This window comes from Chrysoperla carnea, chromosome 2 (genome assembly GCF_905475395.1).
Source record: "Chrysoperla carnea chromosome 2, inChrCarn1.1, whole genome shotgun sequence".
NCBI classification, from domain to species: domain Eukaryota; kingdom Metazoa; phylum Arthropoda; class Insecta; order Neuroptera; family Chrysopidae; genus Chrysoperla; species Chrysoperla carnea.
This window is the reverse complement of record NC_058338.1, coordinates 53,330,015-53,352,260: the sequence shown is the minus strand read 5'-3', so window position 1 is coordinate 53,352,260 and position 22,246 is coordinate 53,330,015. Positions and strand designations below refer to the sequence as shown.

The 22,246-nt window shown below is 28.9% G+C and overlaps 1 protein-coding gene across 4 annotated transcripts in view; it reads right to left on the bottom strand.

Annotated features, from left to right (window-relative positions):
- Positions 1-14,547: 14,547 nt before the first annotated feature.
- The window catches only part of LOC123293392 (papilin), a 137,882-nt gene continuing 130,183 nt past the window's right edge, over positions 14,548-22,246 (bottom strand). Inside the window, exons 20-32 of one of the 4 annotated variants that reach the window (XM_044874200.1) lie at positions 21,706-21,876; positions 21,305-21,523; positions 21,069-21,239; positions 20,520-20,963; positions 20,223-20,441; positions 19,896-20,084; positions 19,281-19,706; positions 18,789-18,916; positions 18,576-18,726; positions 17,426-17,878; positions 16,019-16,174; positions 15,832-15,945; positions 14,548-14,904 (exon numbers count right to left, since the gene is read on the bottom strand). In XM_044874200.1, coding sequence (XP_044730135.1) covers positions 14,711-14,904; positions 15,832-15,945; positions 16,019-16,174; positions 17,426-17,878; positions 18,576-18,726; positions 18,789-18,916; positions 19,281-19,706; positions 19,896-20,084; positions 20,223-20,441; positions 20,520-20,963; positions 21,069-21,239; positions 21,305-21,523; positions 21,706-21,876 — 3,035 coding nt within the window. In that variant the 3' untranslated portion in view covers positions 14,548-14,710. The remainder of the gene's footprint in view (positions 14,905-15,831; positions 15,946-16,018; positions 16,175-17,425; positions 17,879-18,575; positions 18,727-18,788; positions 18,917-19,280; positions 19,707-19,895; positions 20,085-20,222; positions 20,442-20,519; positions 20,964-21,068; positions 21,240-21,304; positions 21,524-21,705; positions 21,877-22,246) is intronic. The other 3 variants (XM_044874203.1, XM_044874202.1, XM_044874201.1) reach the window with 3 other exon arrangements.

The window sequence follows — 22,246 nt, the reverse complement described above, 5'->3', positions numbered from 1 at the left end:
TATCATTACCTTTATCAGACAAGAAATATGCTTAAATAATTAAGCATATAACTGACTTGTATGAGATAATTGAAGTAATTAAACTACTGGGTTTGAGTAAGTATTCAATAAATTTATAAAATGCAACATTTTTTAAAACTTGCGTATGGTACGGAATGTGAAGATCTAAAATTAATGTAAATTAAAAATGTGTGTCATTTACTAGATAGGTCATAGATCCTTTAATAAAGACATTTGATAATATATTTATGATTATTTATTGATGTCTTTATACATACAAAACATTTATTACAGCTGTACTGGCGCCAGAATATAATTTTTCTTTTCCTCACAATATTCGTATATTATTTGTACATTATATGAAAGTCAATATGAGTACTTGAATTACTTAGAAATTTTTATAACAAGCATTTTCTTATCACAATATACATTTTTTTATCTTGCTTCTTTCCTGTTAATAATTTTGTGTGGAATAGAAGTTTTTCCTGTTAAAAATGCACTCGACGAATTTTAATGTAATGAAATTGTAATTAGGGATAGATATATCTATGACTAATTAAACATATCACTTCTATATTTTTATGTTAGATAATTTTTTATATTTCTTAGTAAACTCAAAAAAAAAAAACAAATCTGTGATTATTGTAGTACCGTAGACTTGGAGACATCGGCACAAACTTTTAACCGGTTGATAGTGTGGTGATCCATTAATAGGTCGAATTAGATTATTGAAAGATGATGATGGGCATAGTGTTAGTCGACGGGGTATTATCGAAGGGTGATCGAAAGCATTTGTTACAGGCGTAAATTTATTTCATTCAGGTTAATTTTTTTGACTCCGTTCGTAATTTTTGTTAACCCTTTCTGTGCGATGGTATATTAGAAATCTCAATAATAATTTCCTTTGCTCTGAGACAATTTTAGACTTTAGATTGGTGAATTTACTTAAATCAAAAAAGAAACATGTACATTTGACTGATACGATGATAAAACAGGAAGCTTGTAGTAATCAGTTAGGAAGATTAAATTTTATTGTCTGGCATTGTAAATGCCAATACTAGTAATATTAACGAAATTGATATAATCGCTTAAAAATTAGGAAATTACGGAATTTTCTTTTTCTTAATTTTATAAACATATAGAATACTTTCTCAAATACACGATACCAAGATTCTAGTTTTAGAATCAAAAGTAGAATTCACGAATGAAATATATCTATAATTTGAAATTATGCTACAGAATAAAAATTATTTAATGTGATTTCCTCGAAAACATGTTATGAAAAAAATATTCAATTAAAAATAATAATTAGATAGTGGATAAATAGAAATTTTTTTCTTTTGATTTTATTTACTGGCAAAAATTCATTATATTATGTTTTACAAAATAATTCAACCATTTGATTATTGGAGAATCGTTTAAGGTATACTCAGAGGCTAAATTCAGTACTAAACTTATTGAGACTAGATAAAATTTGTTTACTAAAAAGTAAGATAGACTTTTTTGAATTTTGATTACGCAACTAATTACGAATATTAAAGAGAATTGAACAAAATAATCTAGTAGACCATGATGTAAATATCGTATGCATAATTAAAAGTAAACAACAACAATAAGTAATAATTACGAATAGTTCCAAAAATTAAATCTTTTCCAAAGAAAGTTTTATTTATTTGCAAACTTCCCTTAGGGCAGGCTCTAAATTTTCCAGGGGACGTTGCCCTGGCGTACTCCTGATTACGGAATTGGTTTGTTGTTCGAGTTCGCTAAGCCTCTTTATAAGAATGAGGCCACAAGTCAGTGAGTGGATTAAATATATCTATTTATCATAAAGCTGATGGCATTGTATTTCTTTATTGTACAGATCGGTTGTAATGCAGTTTTAATAATTCGAATTGCAGTTATTTTGAACTAACTCGTTCTTAGCTGTAGTTTGATGAAAATTTTTAAAATGCATTGGTTTAACGCTTTTACCACAGTAAGTGTAGGTATATCATTTACATCGAGAATTTTTTAATTTCATAATTTTCGTTTAATAAGTTTTAAACTTTTTCCAAAAAGGTTTTTCCAGAAGTGAAACATATATCCACTTATTACACAAAATTATTAATAACGTTCATAGATAATAGTAGGCATAATGTTAAAAACTAAAAAAGTCCGGCTATTAAAAAAAATCCTTTTTAATTATGTTTCAATTAATAAGTAAACAATGTTTTATAAATTGTAAACATTACAAAATTTAATACTGTCCATTATAATAATAATAACAAGGGTATCCTATTAGACCGTAAGCCCATAACGAAGTGATATTTCTATTATTCATTTTTGTTTGCCATTGAGACGACTTTTCGTGCTTTAAGGTTGAAAAATTGATTGCAATTATAAGCAAAATCAGTTTTAGACCTTTCGGTAATTTTAAACTTTCTACTCATTAAAAATTATTATTAGGTAACTCATTCTAATCTACATATATAGAAGAAAAAACTGACTGACTGATCGATTAACGCACAGCTGAAACCGCTTGGTCTAGAAGCCTGAAATTTTATACAAAAGTTGCTTAAATAAATTCATCTTCTAAGGGGTTAAAATGAGGATAAAAAGTTTGAATGAAACTTGGTCAATTTTGAATGTAGAAATGTGAAAAAAAATGAGTTCATGATTCAAAACAAAAATTTACTGCATGACTATTTTCAAAAAATTCATTCCCCAAGTGGGTAAAATAGGGAGGATAGTTTATATGAAACTTTGACATTTTTGAAGTTAGAAATGTTAAATCTGATATTCGTGTTCATGGTTTGAGAAAATAGTTTATTTTATATGAATATTTATTATTTCAGGGAATAAATTAGGGGATGCAATTTTATATGAATCTTCGTTATATTTTAAACCCTTGTGTGTATTTAAAGTTGAAGTTACCCATGCGAAGCCAGTAGGTAACTGCTGGTGATAAATATATCGTAGTTGAAATTCCTATTTAAAATACGAAAATTTATCTACGCATTGGGGCGAATTTGGACGAATTTTTCGTGAAAAACAACAAAACACCCAAGATTATTACCTCATTTTCTATTATTAACAAACTTAACTTTTTAAGAATCCAAATGGCTGACAAAAATATAATTCATCATAGAATTTTCACTTCAATATGGACAGCCTATAATGCGTATATATGTGTAATACAGGTACCTTTATTATTTTAATTAAGAGCAATAAATTCACTGGGCGATCGTGATAAAAAGTCAGGCTGTTTGCTGTAAATGTCTACAGTGTATAAAGCTGTAAATATCTACAGTAACACAACGGTCTTATTATCACCTACACTTGTAAGAATAAAAACTTCGATCAAAAATGGTTTTGAAGAATCCAGCTATTTTTCATTAAAAAAGGGCCCAAAACTAATAAAATAAAATGTAAGTAAGTCCAACAAAACTCAATAAGTGCCGTTAAAAGAACTTTGACGATTTAAGCATTTTGATTGTGAGACAAATACCTATACAAATGCATGAATCTGACCTCGTCTAATTCAAAAAATTTTGCAATAATCATCGAAAAAATACTCCAATCTAAAAATCTTTCATAAAAAATGTTAAGAAGACATCAGGCGCATAAAAAATTTAACTAAAAAAAATAGAAACTTGAAAATGCCACAATATATAAAGGTTATCATTGAAATAACCAAAGATGTGTTCATTTTCATTTAAAACTGAAATGGCCCTAAATTATTTGAAAATACCATCACAAATTAAAAGCTCATTAACAAAATTTTATCTGACCGCTTTTGTATCAATCTTCACTCCCGAGTGTTTTTGTTAAAAGGCAGATACCTAAAATATAGAAATGATTTTTTTATAACCTAGTAATTATACAGGAAAATGAGTAGGATATAAGTTCAAGTAGACGATTAAAGCTCTATACTTACTTTTTCAACACAGAGCTTGAAAATGAATAAAGGGTAAATAATATTATCATTACCTTTATCAGACAAGAAATATGCTTAAATAATTAAGCATATAACTGACTTGTATGAGATAATTGAAGTAATTAAACTACTGGGTTTGAGTAAGTATTCAATAAATTTATAAAATGCAACATTTTTTAAAACTTGCGTATGGTACGGAATGTGAAGATCTAAAATTAATGTAAATTAAAAATGTGTGTCATTTACTAGATAGGTCATAGATCCTTTAATAAAGACATTTGATAATATATTTATGATTATTTATTGATGTCTTTATACATACAAAACATTTATTACAGCTGTACTGGCGCCAGAATATAATTTTTCTTTTCCTCACAATATTCGTATATTATTTGTACATTATATGAAAGTCAATATGAGTACTTGAATTACTTAGAAATTTTTATAACAAGCATTTTCTTATCACAATATACATTTTTTTATCTTGCTTCTTTCCTGTTAATAATTTTGTGTGGAATAGAAGTTTTTCCTGTTAAAAATGCACTCGACGAATTTTAATGTAATGAAATTGTAATTAGGGATAGATATATCTATGACTAATTAAACATATCACTTCTATATTTTTATGTTAGATAATTTTTTATATTTCTTAGTAAACTCAAAAAAAAAAAACAAATCTGTGATTATTGTAGTACCGTAGACTTGGAGACATCGGCACAAACTTTTAACCGGTTGATAGTGTGGTGATCCATTAATAGGTCGAATTAGATTATTGAAAGATGATGATGGGCATAGTGTTAGTCGACGGGGTATTATCGAAGGGTGATCGAAAGCATTTGTTACAGGCGTAAATTTATTTCATTCAGGTTAATTTTTTTGACTCCGTTCGTAATTTTTGTTAACCCTTTCTGTGCGATGGTATATTAGAAATCTCAATAATAATTTCCTTTGCTCTGAGACAATTTTAGACTTTAGATTGGTGAATTTACTTAAATCAAAAAAGAAACATGTACATTTGACTGATACGATGATAAAACAGGAAGCTTGTAGTAATCAGTTAGGAAGATTAAATTTTATTGTCTGGCATTGTAAATGCCAATACTAGTAATATTAACGAAATTGATATAATCGCTTAAAAATTAGGAAATTACGGAATTTTCTTTTTCTTAATTTTATAAACATATAGAATACTTTCTCAAATACACGATACCAAGATTCTAGTTTTAGAATCAAAAGTAGAATTCACGAATGAAATATATCTATAATTTGAAATTATGCTACAGAATAAAAATTATTTAATGTGATTTCCTCGAAAACATGTTATGAAAAAAATATTCAATTAAAAATAATAATTAGATAGTGGATAAATAGAAATTTTTTTCTTTTGATTTTATTTACTGGCAAAAATTCATTATATTATGTTTTACAAAATAATTCAACCATTTGATTATTGGAGAATCGTTTAAGGTATACTCAGAGGCTAAATTCAGTACTAAACTTATTGAGACTAGATAAAATTTGTTTACTAAAAAGTAAGATAGACTTTTTTGAATTTTGATTACGCAACTAATTACGAATATTAAAGAGAATTGAACAAAATAATCTAGTAGACCATGATGTAAATATCGTATGCATAATTAAAAGTAAACAACAACAATAAGTAATAATTACGAATAGTTCCAAAAATTAAATCTTTTCCAAAGAAAGTTTTATTTATTTGCAAACTTCCCTTAGGGCAGGCTCTAAATTTTCCAGGGGACGTTGCCCTGGCGTACTCCTGATTACGGAATTGGTTTGTTGTTCGAGTTCGCTAAGCCTCTTTATAAGAATGAGGCCACAAGTCAGTGAGTGGATTAAATATATCTATTTATCATAAAGCTGATGGCATTGTATTTCTTTATTGTACAGATCGGTTGTAATGCAGTTTTAATAATTCGAATTGCAGTTATTTTGAACTAACTCGTTCTTAGCTGTAGTTTGATGAAAATTTTTAAAATGCATTGGTTTAACGCTTTTACCACAGTAAGTGTAGGTATATCATTTACATCGAGAATTTTTTAATTTCATAATTTTCGTTTAATAAGTTTTAAACTTTTTCCAAAAAGGTTTTTCCAGAAGTGAAACATATATCCACTTATTACACAAAATTATTAATAACGTTCATAGATAATAGTAGGCATAATGTTAAAAACTAAAAAAGTCCGGCTATTAAAAAAAATCCTTTTTAATTATGTTTCAATTAATAAGTAAACAATGTTTTATAAATTGTAAACATTACAAAATTTAATACTGTCCATTATAATAATAATAACAAGGGTATCCTATTAGACCGTAAGCCCATAACGAAGTGATATTTCTATTATTCATTTTTGTTTGCCATTGAGACGACTTTTCGTGCTTTAAGGTTGAAAAATTGATTGCAATTATAAGCAAAATCAGTTTTAGACCTTTCGGTAATTTTAAACTTTCTACTCATTAAAAATTATTATTAGGTAACTCATTCTAATCTACATATATAGAAGAAAAAACTGACTGACTGATCGATTAACGCACAGCTGAAACCGCTTGGTCTAGAAGCCTGAAATTTTATACAAAAGTTGCTTAAATAAATTCATCTTCTAAGGGGTTAAAATGAGGATAAAAAGTTTGAATGAAACTTGGTCAATTTTGAATGTAGAAATGTGAAAAAAAATGAGTTCATGATTCAAAACAAAAATTTACTGCATGACTATTTTCAAAAAATTCATTCCCCAAGTGGGTAAAATAGGGAGGATAGTTTATATGAAACTTTGACATTTTTGAAGTTAGAAATGTTAAATCTGATATTCGTGTTCATGGTTTGAGAAAATAGTTTATTTTATATGAATATTTATTATTTCAGGGAATAAATTAGGGGATGCAATTTTATATGAATCTTCGTTATATTTTAAACCCTTGTGTGTATTTAAAGTTGAAGTTACCCATGCGAAGCCAGTAGGTAACTGCTGGTGATAAATATATCGTAGTTGAAATTCCTATTTAAAATACGAAAATTTATCTACGCATTGGGGCGAATTTGGACGAATTTTTCGTGAAAAACAACAAAACACCCAAGATTATTACCTCATTTTCTATTATTAACAAACTTAACTTTTTAAGAATCCAAATGGCTGACAAAAATATAATTCATCATAGAATTTTCACTTCAATATGGACAGCCTATAATGCGTATATATGTGTAATACAGGTACCTTTATTATTTTAATTAAGAGCAATAAATTCACTGGGCGATCGTGATAAAAAGTCAGGCTGTTTGCTGTAAATGTCTACAGTGTATAAAGCTGTAAATATCTACAGTAACACAACGGTCTTATTATCACCTACACTTGTAAGAATAAAAACTTCGATCAAAAATGGTTTTGAAGAATCCAGCTATTTTTCATTAAAAAAGGGCCCAAAACTAATAAAATAAAATGTAAGTAAGTCCAACAAAACTCAATAAGTGCCGTTAAAAGAACTTTGACGATTTAAGCATTTTGATTGTGAGACAAATACCTATACAAATGCATGAATCTGACCTCGTCTAATTCAAAAAATTTTGCAATAATCATCGAAAAAATACTCCAATCTAAAAATCTTTCATAAAAAATGTTAAGAAGACATCAGGCGCATAAAAAATTTAACTAAAAAAAATAGAAACTTGAAAATGCCACAATATATAAAGGTTATCATTGAAATAACCAAAGATGTGTTCATTTTCATTTAAAACTGAAATGGCCCTAAATTATTTGAAAATACCATCACAAATTAAAAGCTCATTAACAAAATTTTATCTGACCGCTTTTGTATCAATCTTCACTCCCGAGTGTTTTTGTTAAAAGGCAGATACCTAAAATATAGAAATGATTTTTTTTGAAACTTATTGAAATTATAATTTTTTTATGAAACTTTACATCTTCAAATATATAAACCCCATTTTATTAAAATATTTTTATTCGTAGAAACGAAGCATTGAAGTTCGAAGAATTTGAACAGTAAGTGAGATTTGAATGTGGTTTTCTTGCGGTGACCTAAATTAATTATAAGAAATTAAAAATATGCAATTTGCCTAAAAAATATGTCTAAATTAACCAATGATTAATAGTGATGAAAATGATTCCGAACTTGTTACTCGGGGGACGCTGAACACGAATATTGCGACGGAATCGGCTAACAGATGTCTCGAAGAACAATTCTGTCGCGATATTCGTGCTCAACGACCCCAAAAACCTCCGAGTAACGAGTTTGGACCGATTATATAACGAATTTTCTGAAAACTCCAGGAGACAACGGAGAGCTTGAGCAATATGTACCTCGGAGATAAGTTCTGATGCAATATTGGTGTTCGGCGACCCCAAAAATCTTCAAGTAACAAGTTTGGAATCATTTTCATCACCAATAATTGTGAATTGTGAATTCATCACTAATTGTGAATTGTGAATTGTGAATTTCGTATATTTACAGTTAATTTAAAATGCAATTATAAAATGCAAATTGCGTAATTTTAATTTCATATAAATCAATTTGTCACAAAACTTCCTGACGCTCTAACGAATCGAAAGAAAGCCGAAAACCGCATTCAAATCAGACTTACTGTTCAAATTTTTCGAACTTTGACCGTTTTTAGTTTGTGCGACTATAAAGCATGCATGGGCAAACGTGCCTTAGAGAAGACACTCATACTTCTGTATCAAAAATACGAGTAAGACAGTGACAATCTAACCAGTTACAACCAAAAATACAAGTAAGACAAAGAGACAACATTTTTTTTCTACCTATCACATTACTATAAGAGAAACTGAGATAGGTAGACGAGTCGTATACCCGTCTCGCTTCCTCCTCTATGAGCAATGCGGTCTTGGATAAAGGGACATACAATAAAGTTTATGGCACCCAATAAAGTTATAACAATGGTGGCTTTGACTTAAAATAACTAGCACATGCCTGCTATAAAGGCTTATTTTTATTCTTAACTTGTTCTCATATTTATTTACTGATAAAAGTGCTCAGTTTACTCAGAACTTTTTCGATTCCTGTGACTAATAAATAACTAAATGTATCTAAACGTATATTATCTGTGTATTGATAAAATTTGTATATCTAAAGTTCGATTTCAATATCTATACATTTACAAGAGCAGTAGCTCTCCATTATTCTGGAGAGTATTATAAACATCAAATGAATTATAGTTGAATATTTTCTAAAGTGCTTATATTATAAATTTTAATGATAACAAACAAAAAATGAAAGTATTATGATGTGTAATTATGTCAACAAATAATTAGTTAGTTATATTTATTGGCTGTTACCCGCGACTTCACGTGGAAATATTTTATTTTGGCCATGCTAAAATCCTAAAAGAGGGGCGAATTACTTAAAACAAGAAGTGTTTCTCAATATTACTCAGGCAATTATCATACAATCCATGTAATAATGATTGTATAAATTAGACTAATACACCTGGAAATTTTTTTTACGAAGGAATTATTACAAAAGGACCTAAATAAAAGTTGTACTGTTGTTAAAAAGCGACCTTAAATAAAATAAAGAAATAAATAATTTTTTCTGCTATGAGGGGAGCATATCACAAAGGCCTTAAATTTTATAACTTGCAAGATGTTTTAAAAATCATCGATCATAAAGAGATCTTACCTTTAATTTAGAAAGTTATTCTTTATAAAATAACAAACACCATTTTTTCGTAACAGGTGTAGAGAAAATTTGTAAGAGACCTTTTACGTACAAAATCGTCCAATAACTCTGGCATAATAAATAATTGTCACAACTGTAGTAAGGAAAATTATTAAAAAATTTTCCGACCACTTTTCTGGCTTGGAAACATCCATTTATATCATCATTAGGACAATTTGAAGAAAAATCGTATAAAAAAATAAGGTGGAGTAGTTGTTTGTATTCATGCGCCGATTATTACCTACTGTACCCAATATTATTTGATAAAAAATAATATGAAAAATATAATTTTGTTACAAATTTGCATATTTTACGACTTGTTATTATGTTTATTGCAAAAAGTTATCGATTTTAATTTTTACATTATTATTTTAAACTGGTGGGTAAGTCAAGTTCATAAATAGTCACGTTCACTACTGTATATTATTTTAAGGTAGTTCGGCTGTTTGAGCAAATTCGATGAATGTTCATTTTTTTGCGGTTGATGATATTTCAAAGTCCCTTGATCACAATAAACACAGTTTTGAAACCTCTTGCGAGGCAAAATTTTGAATTATTTCATTTAAAAATTGTGATTTTTAACAAAGTACCTTGTGGAAGTACTAAGTAATTGTACAAAACTTAATCGGTGATTGAGCTTCAAAAAAGTTTTCATCATGAAAACAATTTATGACAGATTCTGTTTATGCAAAAAAAAACATTACCTTACGGCGCTTTCCAAAAAAAAAAAAAAAAACGTAAAAAAACTTTGGTTTTTGAAATTTTAACGATATTTTTAGAGCATTTTATTACATTTCCGTCATACAAATTGCCTAGTTTACGATACTTTTACATTTATTATATTTACGTCATACAAATTGCCTAGTTTACGATTTACGATACTTTAACATTTATTATATTTACGTCATACAAATTGCCTAGTTTAGGATACTTTTACATTTATTATATTTACGTCATACAAATTGCCTAGTTTACGATACTTTTACATTAATTATATTAACGTCATCCAAATTGCCTAGTTTAAGATACTTTTAGAGCATTTTATACATTTACGACCTACAAATTACCTACTTGTTTACACAACAGACGGTTACTACATACAGTTAACTACACTACTTGACTATAGACAGTTAACTACACAACAGCCGGACTACTTTAATATGTACCTAATGTAAATACTTATTATAAGACAGGTAGACATTTAAAGGATATTAAAAGTTTATTTTTATATGCAACCAACATTGCGATTCGCCAGACAAATCATGGATTGCCACAAATTGGCTAGCGGGCTTGACTCGACAGAGATGAATGAGAGTCTTACATTAAGTTTTTTTCAATTTTGCAAGTAAAAGTCTACAAGTTATTTGTACTTGTTGTACGGAATTACTCTGGTACGTAATAATAAAAGCTAGGAAAAAAGAAACAAATTAACATACTAATTGAAAATATTTTTATTAAAATCAAATATATAATTAATTGTCATGTTGTTTTAAAAAAAAATAATAATAGGTATTTTGAATATATTTACAAACGGTACAAAAATACAATTATTTTTGGGAACTTTTTATTTATGTAACTTATTTCGTATACTTATATTCAAAGTATTTTTTATAGTTGTTTTAAAAATTGTGTACAACTGTTAAAAATAAAATCTTTTTTATTTTGAAAAAACAAAATCATTTTTTTTTTGGTTTTAAGTATATAAATGCAAAGTAAACATTTAAGGGTTTATATGGGTTGAAAATTTAAACTAACTCTGTAAAATAAGTTCTAATGAGTATATTTAATATTTTAAAATATTGGTTTTATTGCGTAAATATATTTTAGGATATCGTAATCGAAACAAAATTAAACATTGTTTTTGGAATTTTGTAAAATAGTCAATATAGTGATCAATATTCTTGATAGGTCATTTTTGCCTCCGTAAAAACAGATTTGATAAATTAAGTGTAGCTTTTTTCCAATACCGGGTAAAAACTTTGTTTAACGGAGCGAAGAAAAGATATCAAAATATTTTTTTTTTTTAAATAAAAATATTATTCTTTTCAATTTTAAAATCTTTAATGAGAATGCTTGGTAGATGTATTTGAAATAGTTCAATATACAAATAAAAAGTTGTATAGGTACTTATGTCTGTTTTAAGTCACCCAAAAGCGGCAAATCTTCGGCAAAAATATTAGAATTTTTCAATAATTTTTATTTATAGCAAATAAATCTTTGAGTGACAGTAGAAATACATTATTTTGTGGTTTCGACAAACCTAGTGGGAAATTTTAAATGTTCGATAAGTTTTTCTTTATATATTGATTCATTATTTTAAAATAATCTCTGATTTAATGATTGGAAATTCTGCAATTGTATCCTCTCCGCCTCCAAACACCATTTATGATTATTTTTTACCATAAACTAGTTAACGCCAAATGTTGATATTTAAAAAAATTATATATCCAAAAATTGCTCCTATAATTAATACTTATAATTAGTTATTCATGATTAAAAAATATGAATTCCCAATTATCTCAATTTACATTACATTGATTGAATTTATATTAGGTTTTTGGTAGTACATACTATATTATAATAAATAAATAAATAAAACACTAATAATAAAATTAATTTTTATTATTTTAATTATTTATTACATTACATATTTCAAACATCAAATTAATTTGTCATTAAATCCCCACTAACGTCATTTTGATTTTTTTTTAAATATTAACAATTAAAATATGAAATAGAGACAATCGGGATTCAAAAATTATTAAATATGAATAACTAATTAACTATTAATTATTTAAGTGGAGAAATTGTACCTATATTCTGAAGGAGCATTTCAGGAGCAATGTTTTGATATATAATTTTTTTTTCGAATATTAATATTTTACGGTAACTAGTTTATGGTTTATTTTTGTTCATCCGGGTTGCAGCTTCTCAAGATTTAACTTTGGAAATAAAAAAAGCTATTACGATAATTAATATTTGCAATTTTTGTGTGTAAATTAATGTGTAAGTATTAATCGAATAATTCTTTTAAAAACTCATAGATTATAAAAATCTATTTTTAATATTTTTTGTAGATATAAAATTAAATCGTATCTTGGTATATATTCAATCACTATATCTTTATATTTGATTAAAATTGGATTATAATATGGTAAGTATAAAAGGATTTCTTTCAGATTACGACATCACAAATGGTAGGAAAATATTTATAATTATAATATTTTAAATAATTTTTTATTTATATGTACAGTTTTTGTTTGTCTAAATATTAAATTATTTTTTTTATATGGTTCTAGAAGCATATTTACAAAAAAAATCTCGGTGCTTTGATTTTAATTCCAATTTCGCTTTAATTTACCTTAAATATAAAAATTGCTGTGTTTGAGTATGTATTTTTCTAAAATATGATTATAGAACCATCATTTTTTGTAAATTAAAAAATATTAAACTAATGCCACATGTTTGTAAAAAAAAATTAAATATTAAAAATTTTTATGACACAAAGTTGGCAGTTATTGAGAAATCACTGAAAATAAACTTGCTAAAAAATTGTACAAAATACATAAATTAATTTGAATGATCGAATCAATGAAGAGTTTTATATCTTTATAATCGACAACAAAATCGTTTATTGTGGGATGAATAAAAAAATTTTTTTGGCCTGGATTTAAATTTTTACAAATAAATGGCTACTGTGTGTCTGGTAAGGTGCGCATTTTGATTTCAAATGTTTATTGCTTTCTCTATCCGGAAGGTTTTCAAATTTTAACAATACCTACTTTTAAAATTTCACTTATGTTTCTGATAATTTTTAAAGTTAGCCGACATCCATATCTGATTTAAAAAAACTTATAATTTGAACCGGAATCAAACTATTCTTGCATATCGGACTTATTCACGCCAATCTAACCCACCGTATGATAGTCTAAAGCCAAGGATTTATATTTCTGAACTTTTTTAGCTTTTCTATTTTACAAGCTTTTATTTAATTTGCAATGTATGTATGTATGTATGTTTGTCCGTATGGAATCTTACAACTCAATTTTGAAGCAGTGATCGTCAACCGATTGAGCAGAAACTTTGGCGTTCTGAACTTTTTTAGCTTTTGTATTTTACAAGCTTTTATTTAATTTGCAATGTATGTATGTATGTATGTTTGTCCGGATGGAATCTTACAACTCAATTTTGAAGCAGTGATCGTCAACCGATTGAGCAGAAACTTTGGCGTTCTGATTTTCCCATCACTTCCTCTATATTTGTTATACATATATATTTTTTTAGTTTTAAATTAAAATTTTTTATAAAAAATACTTTTTAAAGGACAAACTTTTATTGTACTAAAAAGTAGAAAATAATTTTTTTTACGAGTCACTCATACACGACTATTTGTAAAAGCTTGAGGCGCTCAATATCATGAATGAATCGGAAAATAAGTAGGTATGTGGAGTGGATGTGGCGCTCCGATTCATTCTTAATATTTTAAATTGAGCTCCTCAAGCATTTATGAATAGTTGTGTATAAGTGACACATAGAAAACATTGTATTTTACTTTTTAGTACAATAAAAGATTTAAATTATAATGTAAGCTTCACCTTTATCCAATCTTGTTAATAAAACCTTTAACGGGGATGATGACTTGACTTAAGTAATACGTCTTGACATATCCTCTACCAATTTTCTTAGGTGAGTAATATTACCTGAATTTCGAAATAGGTATATGTCTATACCCTTCGTTGGTAGTGTCCAGCCTTGTAAAGTGAATGTATACTCACTGTCAAAAAAAATGCCACCGTTAAAACATTCTAAGCGTACTCATCATATGTTATGTTATAATAGTAACACTTAGAATGTTTTAAAACGAGCATTTTTTTTGACATTGAGTATACATCAGATTCATAAAAAATTTTAATTATTTTAAACTTCATTGATTCGATTAGAATAAAATTAAAAAAATTTTGATTTCAGTGTTCTCAAAATACTCTCTCTTTTTATATTAAGTAACAATTCATCATAATAAATGAAAATTTTTTATCGACTAGGCAGTGGTGTGGTGTACAAAATGAGTTGAAAACATTCATACTAGATGATATTCGTAATATCGTCACGTTTACTGGCCGTGGCTTCTTTTGGTGGTAACCATAATTGTCCAGCTAAGACACAAGATTCACAACAGAAACGTTGATAATATTTATGACTACAATAATTTGCTTTTACAATTAATGTACAGTTTGCTAAGAATGGATTATCCTTACAACCTGGTGGTACATATATACCTGTAAAATAAAAAAATAAAAAATTTAGTCAAATAATTTTTGTATCAAATATTTTGAAAAAAATATAACAATTTTTAAGCAGCTACAGCTCGCGATTTTCATAAAATAATGGTTGAAAAGGTGATTTAGCTTTATCAAGCGTGAAAATATAAATTTTATAAAAAAGGATAACCTTAGACCATTAAGTACATGGACTGAGCATCGCCTATATTTCCGTACAGTAAGAGGTGTGTTAACATCTGAGGTAATTGCTTGGGTCAGCTGGGACATTTATCTATAGAATATAGGAGCATTTTCGCTTTTTGACTTAAAAAAAATACTTATCACGTATCATTTTACATTTTTTTTATGACAACAACACTTTATTTTGACATTTCCATATCGCCGCCATGATAGATTTGACCCAAGCAATTACCTCAGTTGTTGGCACAATTTAAATCGTTTGACGGTCAGGCCATGTATTTAATGGTCTAAGAGTTTAACATTATCTGGTTTTTTTCATGGAGTTTTTTGAAGTCTGAAGTTTCTGACAACAAGTCTGCGACCACTCACGCCTTAAGGGAGAAAATTCACCACTATTCAGTTACATTCATGTAAAATGGTCAAGGAAAATTTCGTAAAAAAAAACTTGTGCCATCAAATCTTTGAAATTTATCTGATATGCTATAAATTTTATGTCAAAATTATTTTGGGGCGTCCTTATCGTTGCTCTATTAATAACTTCTTTGTGAGTAATTAATTATTTCTTAAGAGAACGTCATTGAATCGATTTTTATCTATGGATATGTCTTTCAAACCAAAATAAATAGATGCATTCAAATATAAAAAAGTTAGGAAATTGAAATGAAATTGCCCTGAACGCTACTTATAATTCTTAGCTACAGACAGTAATTATCCTTAATTCTACCATAAAATTGTAATATTTACCTTGTACTCGAATGTCAACAGAACTAGAATTTCTACTATATTGATTTTCGGCTTCACACCGATATTCACCCGAGTCACTCACTTTTGCATCAATTATCATTAATCGATTTCCCTCTGTGAAAAAGTAAAAATTATATTAAAAATTTAATTGAAGTAAAAATTCATTTTTCCAGTTCAAAAAAATTACCAGTAATGTTAAATCGAGTTGATGGTTCGATTCGTCGATTATCTTTAAACCATTGTACACGTGGGATCGGATAACCGTCAACGTTGCATGGTATCGAAATTTCTTCACCAACAGCGTACGTTATCTTCGTTAATGTAATGTTCGTTCGTACTGGTACTATAAATCAGATAGATTGTTAATTAGCGAGAAATATTATGTAAAAGAATTTTTTTTTATAATCGTTTAATTTAAAGAAGTATTATATTTTCGATTTCTGTAGTAATTAAAAAAATTAAATATAATTTGGAATTTAAATGGAATTTCTTAAGCTTTTAAATCTGAACTTTAAACTTTAAACACAATCTACTACAAGTTGACAACTAGAGCCGATTCGTAATATTTTGCCTAGCGTCAAATATGGTAATAGATATCGAAAAAAAACTATTAGAAAAAGTTGCTTAGAATATTTTTTTATACCCGTATACTTTTCATGACAAAATGCGCATATTGAATTTTTTAATTATTTTGACCTACACTCAAAATTATTACAAGTTGATTGAAATATTTGAATACATAACACTACAATTATCAATTTTTCCAGTTTTTGCATGTCATGGCACACTAGTTATTAAAGCTTATTTAACTAGTGTGCTATGGAATGTAAAAACTGGACAGATTGATAATTTTATAGTGCTATGTATTCAAATATTTTAATACATTTGTAATAATTATGAGTGTGGACAAAATTAATGGTAAAATTATATTTTTTTTAAACATTTTATTTATTAATTTTTATGGTTCCATGCACGATGAATAACCATGAAGAACCTATTAGTAAGATGGCACTGTTCGCCCGTCTGTTAGTGAGCTGTACCTCATAAACGCAATTGATAGACCGTTGAAATTTTGATAGAGTGTGTCTATTGCCACTACAGCGACAAATAAAAGGGAAGAATTCCAGAATGACCGCCATACAAATTGAAAGTTTCGACCATTATACATATATTACAATAATTATATATGGTAGCTTATTTATAATGCATACTTGTAGTGTGTGTTGCATAAGTAAACATATTACATTATATGAATAGTTACATATTATCATAGCGCCTCTCTTGTTTCTTTTACAAAAGTACTTACCAAGTACACAGTGTTATATCTTGTACGATAGTACGGAATCCTTCGTGTCCGACTAAAAGTTGGCCGGTTTTTAAAGCATAAAAATTATTTTAAGGGCATTTAATTAAAAAAAATACTATTAATCTTATAAAATGTTAATATTACTGCTCCATGTTTATAGAGAAATAAATAAGTAGTTTTGTTTAGTAAATATTTCATAAGTTGTTAGTTAAAAATATTGAAAAAAATTTAAAGAAAAGCATTTGGTTAGTAAATATATAATGAAAAAAAAAGTGCTTTCTAAATTACCTTTATACACTCTTCGTGGAGGTTTCGTAGCATTAGTGGTTGGCTCAATTGTGGATTGTGTAGGAATAGCAGTGGTTTCATTTTGGTTAGTAGTGTCTGGAGGATTTTTAATATATTGGAAGAAGTTAATATCGTTAGGATTATTAGAATAAACTGGACCCAAAGCAAATAATGTCGTATCCCACGATGATGCTCTATCAAAACCATTATAAGCATGGCAGGTATAGGTACCAAGGTTATGTAATTCAACAGGATTAATTGTTAATGAGAAATATCGGGATTGTTCATAAGGACTTCTATCTAATGGAAGGATTCGATCACCATGCCACCATTGTACATGCGGTGTTGGCCAACCCATTGCATAACAGTATAGAGTATAAGGAGAGCCTAAGTTTGCTACAGGTTGTGTACCTTCATCACCAAAGATTCTAGCTGGTCGTGGTTGGGTTGGAGCTAGAGAACATCACAGAAGAAAACATAGAAACATGCAAGAAAACATTCAATAGAATACATAAACAAAAACATATTTTAAGATAGTTTTTAAACCAAAGATTTTCGAACAAACTTCGAAAAAATGCAATATTTACAATAAAATCATAAAATTTTAGACCTACGGTTTTGCTAATTCAAAAACTTTTAAATTTTTTTTTCACAAATTTATTTTCATGTAATTTTACAATTGAAAATGGTTTTTCTAATTATAAATTTAAACGCCAGTGACGAAAACACATCGTTTTTAATAACGCTACCGCGCGGAGAAATGATAAAATAACATGCAGAATCATTAATGGTTTGTTTCTAAGCTTGCTTTCAATATATTATAACGTAATATTCCATAGAAACAAGCAGAAAAATGTAAATTTAGCGTGATTCTGTTTGGCTCACTGCGTCAAGGGGTGTAAATTTACGTCACTACCGTTTTTTTTTTGTTTTTTTTATTAAAAAAAACTATTTTTTATTAATGATTAATAAAATTAATTTAAAAAAATTTTACTTAAATATACTTTAGATGTATAATTCTTTCATTTATTCTTAAAATGCCAGCAATATTGATTAGCAATGTTAATCTAAAATTTTGTGAATTCATTAATTTAGTACATACACCACAAACCCATAAAAACACATTCAAAGTAAAGAACTATATAATTACCGATTACTCGCAATTCGAATTCTTTTTGTAATGGATGTCCTACGCCATTATTAGCTACACAAATATAAACACCAGCATCCGATCGAAGTACATTAACAATTTGTAGAGAGCCATCAGGCAAAAGTCGTATACGAGCCATTGGTCTGTCAAACTAACAAATAAATTTTTTTAATGATAAGAAATATAAGATCGATGCATGTTTTTCACACTTACTACAAAAGCACCTTTTCTCCAAGTGATTCGTGGTATAGGGAATCCATGAGCAACACAACGTATTGTTACATAATATCCTTCTTCTGCTTCAAGTTGTGGTTCCGTTTCCTCAAATGTTGGAGCTTGAACTGTTCAAAATGAAATAGTACTTAAAATTTTTTTCAATTAGAGGTAATTATAGTCTGGGTGGTAGCGTTGCCAATAGATCTTGAATGAGTAATATGTGAACCAAGCAGTATGATGTAAACTATTTATGAAAAAAGTTTTAGCCGGCATACTGTAAGTCTTCTGTAAGTCTTTTACTGCGTCAGCTAACGGTCTTTCTACCGCTAAATACGCAGTTGATTATTGTTTTCGAACTTTTATTTATTTAAATAATCACTTAGTTAAATTTTATCCGGCTTACTATACTTTACGTGTCAATATCAGCCGGCATACTATGGCTTTTATATTTGCAACGTTACCTCCCGGACTATTATAAAAAGTGCTTACCGCCGCTTAATACTGGTGGTTCAGTGTATGCTGGTTGAGCTTCAGTTGATATTGCAAATTCTGGGGCAGTCGGGCTAACACACGCCGATCCACAATCATTTGCACAACATTTATCCTCATCACGGCAATCAGCATCTGTATAACATTCTTGTTCGCATGCTATTGATGATCGAGCAGATAATAAAGGACACTGTCCTGGTTTGCTTTCCAATCGACATTGTGGCATTGGTATTGTTGTTCGATTTTCGTATTTTAAGTCTACAACGCATCGACTACCCGATGGACAAACTTGTTCACGGCAAGGGTCGTAACATAAACATTCTTCGCATCCAATTTCATCGATACGCCGTTCAACACCATAAGGACATTTTAATGACTCACAATGTGCTGTTTGAGCTCTGCATGGTGATTCGGTTGTTAAAACCTCTGTAAAAATAAAAACAATGTCTTTGTTGAGATTGAAGTTCGAAATTTTGAAGGACCTTGTGCAGAAAAATTGTCTCCCTGAAAATAAAGTATGAGTATAAAGTGCAAGGTGTGCAACGAATATTTGTGCATATTTTGTGCGTGAATATTATTTTGGTGCGCAATTTACAACGTTGAATTTAAACTTACGTGTTGGTGCATTCACTTGCGTGAAGTTTACACAATAATTTATACAATCTTCAAAACTTCTAAATCTATTTTCGTTGCCAGAACAGCCAGTATAAATGAATGGAATACAATTGCCACGTTCATCATCATAGAACCAACGTTTATAGCCTCCTCCACAATTTCCTTGGGCCAGTGGCATCGTACATAGGACTATTTATTATTTTTAAATGATTATTAAATGTATATAACGTAAAAATCAGCCGGAATTTCTGTTGAATAACTTCGATTCCGGCCATATTAATGTGATTAAGTATATAAATTTTAAATAAGAATTAATAATTATGTTACCTTCGCGGCTAAGTGCTGGCCCTTGTGTGACTGGAGGACGAACTTCTTGTTTTGGAGCGCTGCATATTGATTCACATTCAGCGAGACTGCTAAATCGGTTACCATTCCCTCCACATCCACCATAGTTAAATTGTTGGCAAGAACTCGTGGCATAATCGAAATAATATTTAGGTATCAGAGCTCTACAAGTTCCTGTATCTTTAGGATATCTACATACATCTGTAAACAACATAAATATTTATAACACTGATCATTCAATAATTTTGGGGCCTAATACAATCTGTTTAAATCCATTACCTTGACCTCTAAAGCGTCCACAACTTCGTTCACAAGCTTCTTCGCTTTCATATCGATTTTCATTTCCACCACATCCTGTATATACAAACTGGTCACACCTTTGGGCTGATGGATTATAGAACCACGCTGAAATATTATCCGAACATTGACCTGGATCAGCTCTAGAATAGCATAATGCTTCTACTGTCCTATTTATTTGTGGTTGTGGTTCAGGTCTAGGTCTTAAAGTTGATAATAAGCCTCTTGTTGTAGTTTCAATAGGGCTGTCTGGAGCCCGACGCCGTTGACATCGTTGCTCACATGATTGTTGATCATTGAAACGATTAGTATTTCCTGCGCACCCACCGTAGACAAATGGTTCACATTGGTCTGTGCCCTTATTATAATACCATTGATCGTATGATGCATCGCATGGTCCTTCCACTTTGGGTAAAGTGCAAAGATCTGTAGAACAATAAGACTTACTTATAGACTGATTCTAATAAGAATTTGTTTTCTCGCTATTCGGAATTAAATTATGTCTCTAGCTATAATTAATTATTTATTTACCTTGAGAATTAGCACAATTTCGGTGGCATTCCTCAATTGTTTCAAAGTTGTTTTGATTGCCCTCACAACCAGTGTACAAAAATTGCTGACATACTCCAACACGACTATCGTAGTAAAAGCGTCTAGTTTGATTTGAACATGATCCACTAACGCTGGGCAGGAAGCAAAATTCTATGAAATAATAGTATAAATAGATTTAAAAAAATTTGAGAACATTGCGGAATTTTAAAAAGTACCAGTTTTGAATGGTCCAGAAGTTGTAACTGCTGGTGGCTCTGTAGGTATGAATTCACAACGTCCCTCACATTCTTGCTGTGTTTGGAAATTATTTTCATTACCTCCACAACCTCCGTAGTAGAATTGTCTGCAATTACGTTCTTTTGTATCATAATACCATCGAGGTGTGTATTGGTAGCATTCTCCAGTTTCCGCAGGTAAATGACAGAGATCCAATTCTGTTGGAGTAAAATTATTATTGAAAAATTGTTCTTATATTTCGACCGAATGAAGCTAAGCAAAAAAATTAGCCAATTTTGTTACCAATTTTTTGAATTGAAAATTCGAATATATTTACAAATTAGCTACATTAGTTTTAAAAAAATATAAAAATATGAACTTCAGTACTCGAATTACTTACGTATTTTTGGTGGACAATCTTTTTCACAATACGTTCTATCCACAAAGTTGTTATCGTTTCCACTACATCCAGAATAATAGAATGGCATGCATCGATTGTCCTTAGTATTAAAGTACCAACGAGGTAATTTTTCTGTACAATTACCCTGTTCGTTTGGTAGTTGACATTTAGCTGTTTAGTTCATGCAAAATAAAAATAAAGGCATACACCATTCACCAAATTAATTGTAACCCAAATAAAGTTTTTTTGTATAACATGCAAATGTTTTTTTATTAATTTTTTAAACATGATATGAAATTATGATATGAAATTAAAATAATACTACAATCGGACATACATGGGCATTCATTCCTGCAGAAAGGAAAGAATGAAGACAAACATGTTTTCCTGCAGACTTGAGAAAATTTGACCACAAAAATATATTATACAAGAGTAATGTGCCAAATGATTCTATCACACTTTTTCACAGGAAGGCGTTTTGTTTTTGTAGAAAATCTTAAATGAAGATTGGGTATGGAAATTGGCATATTTGCATGTTTAC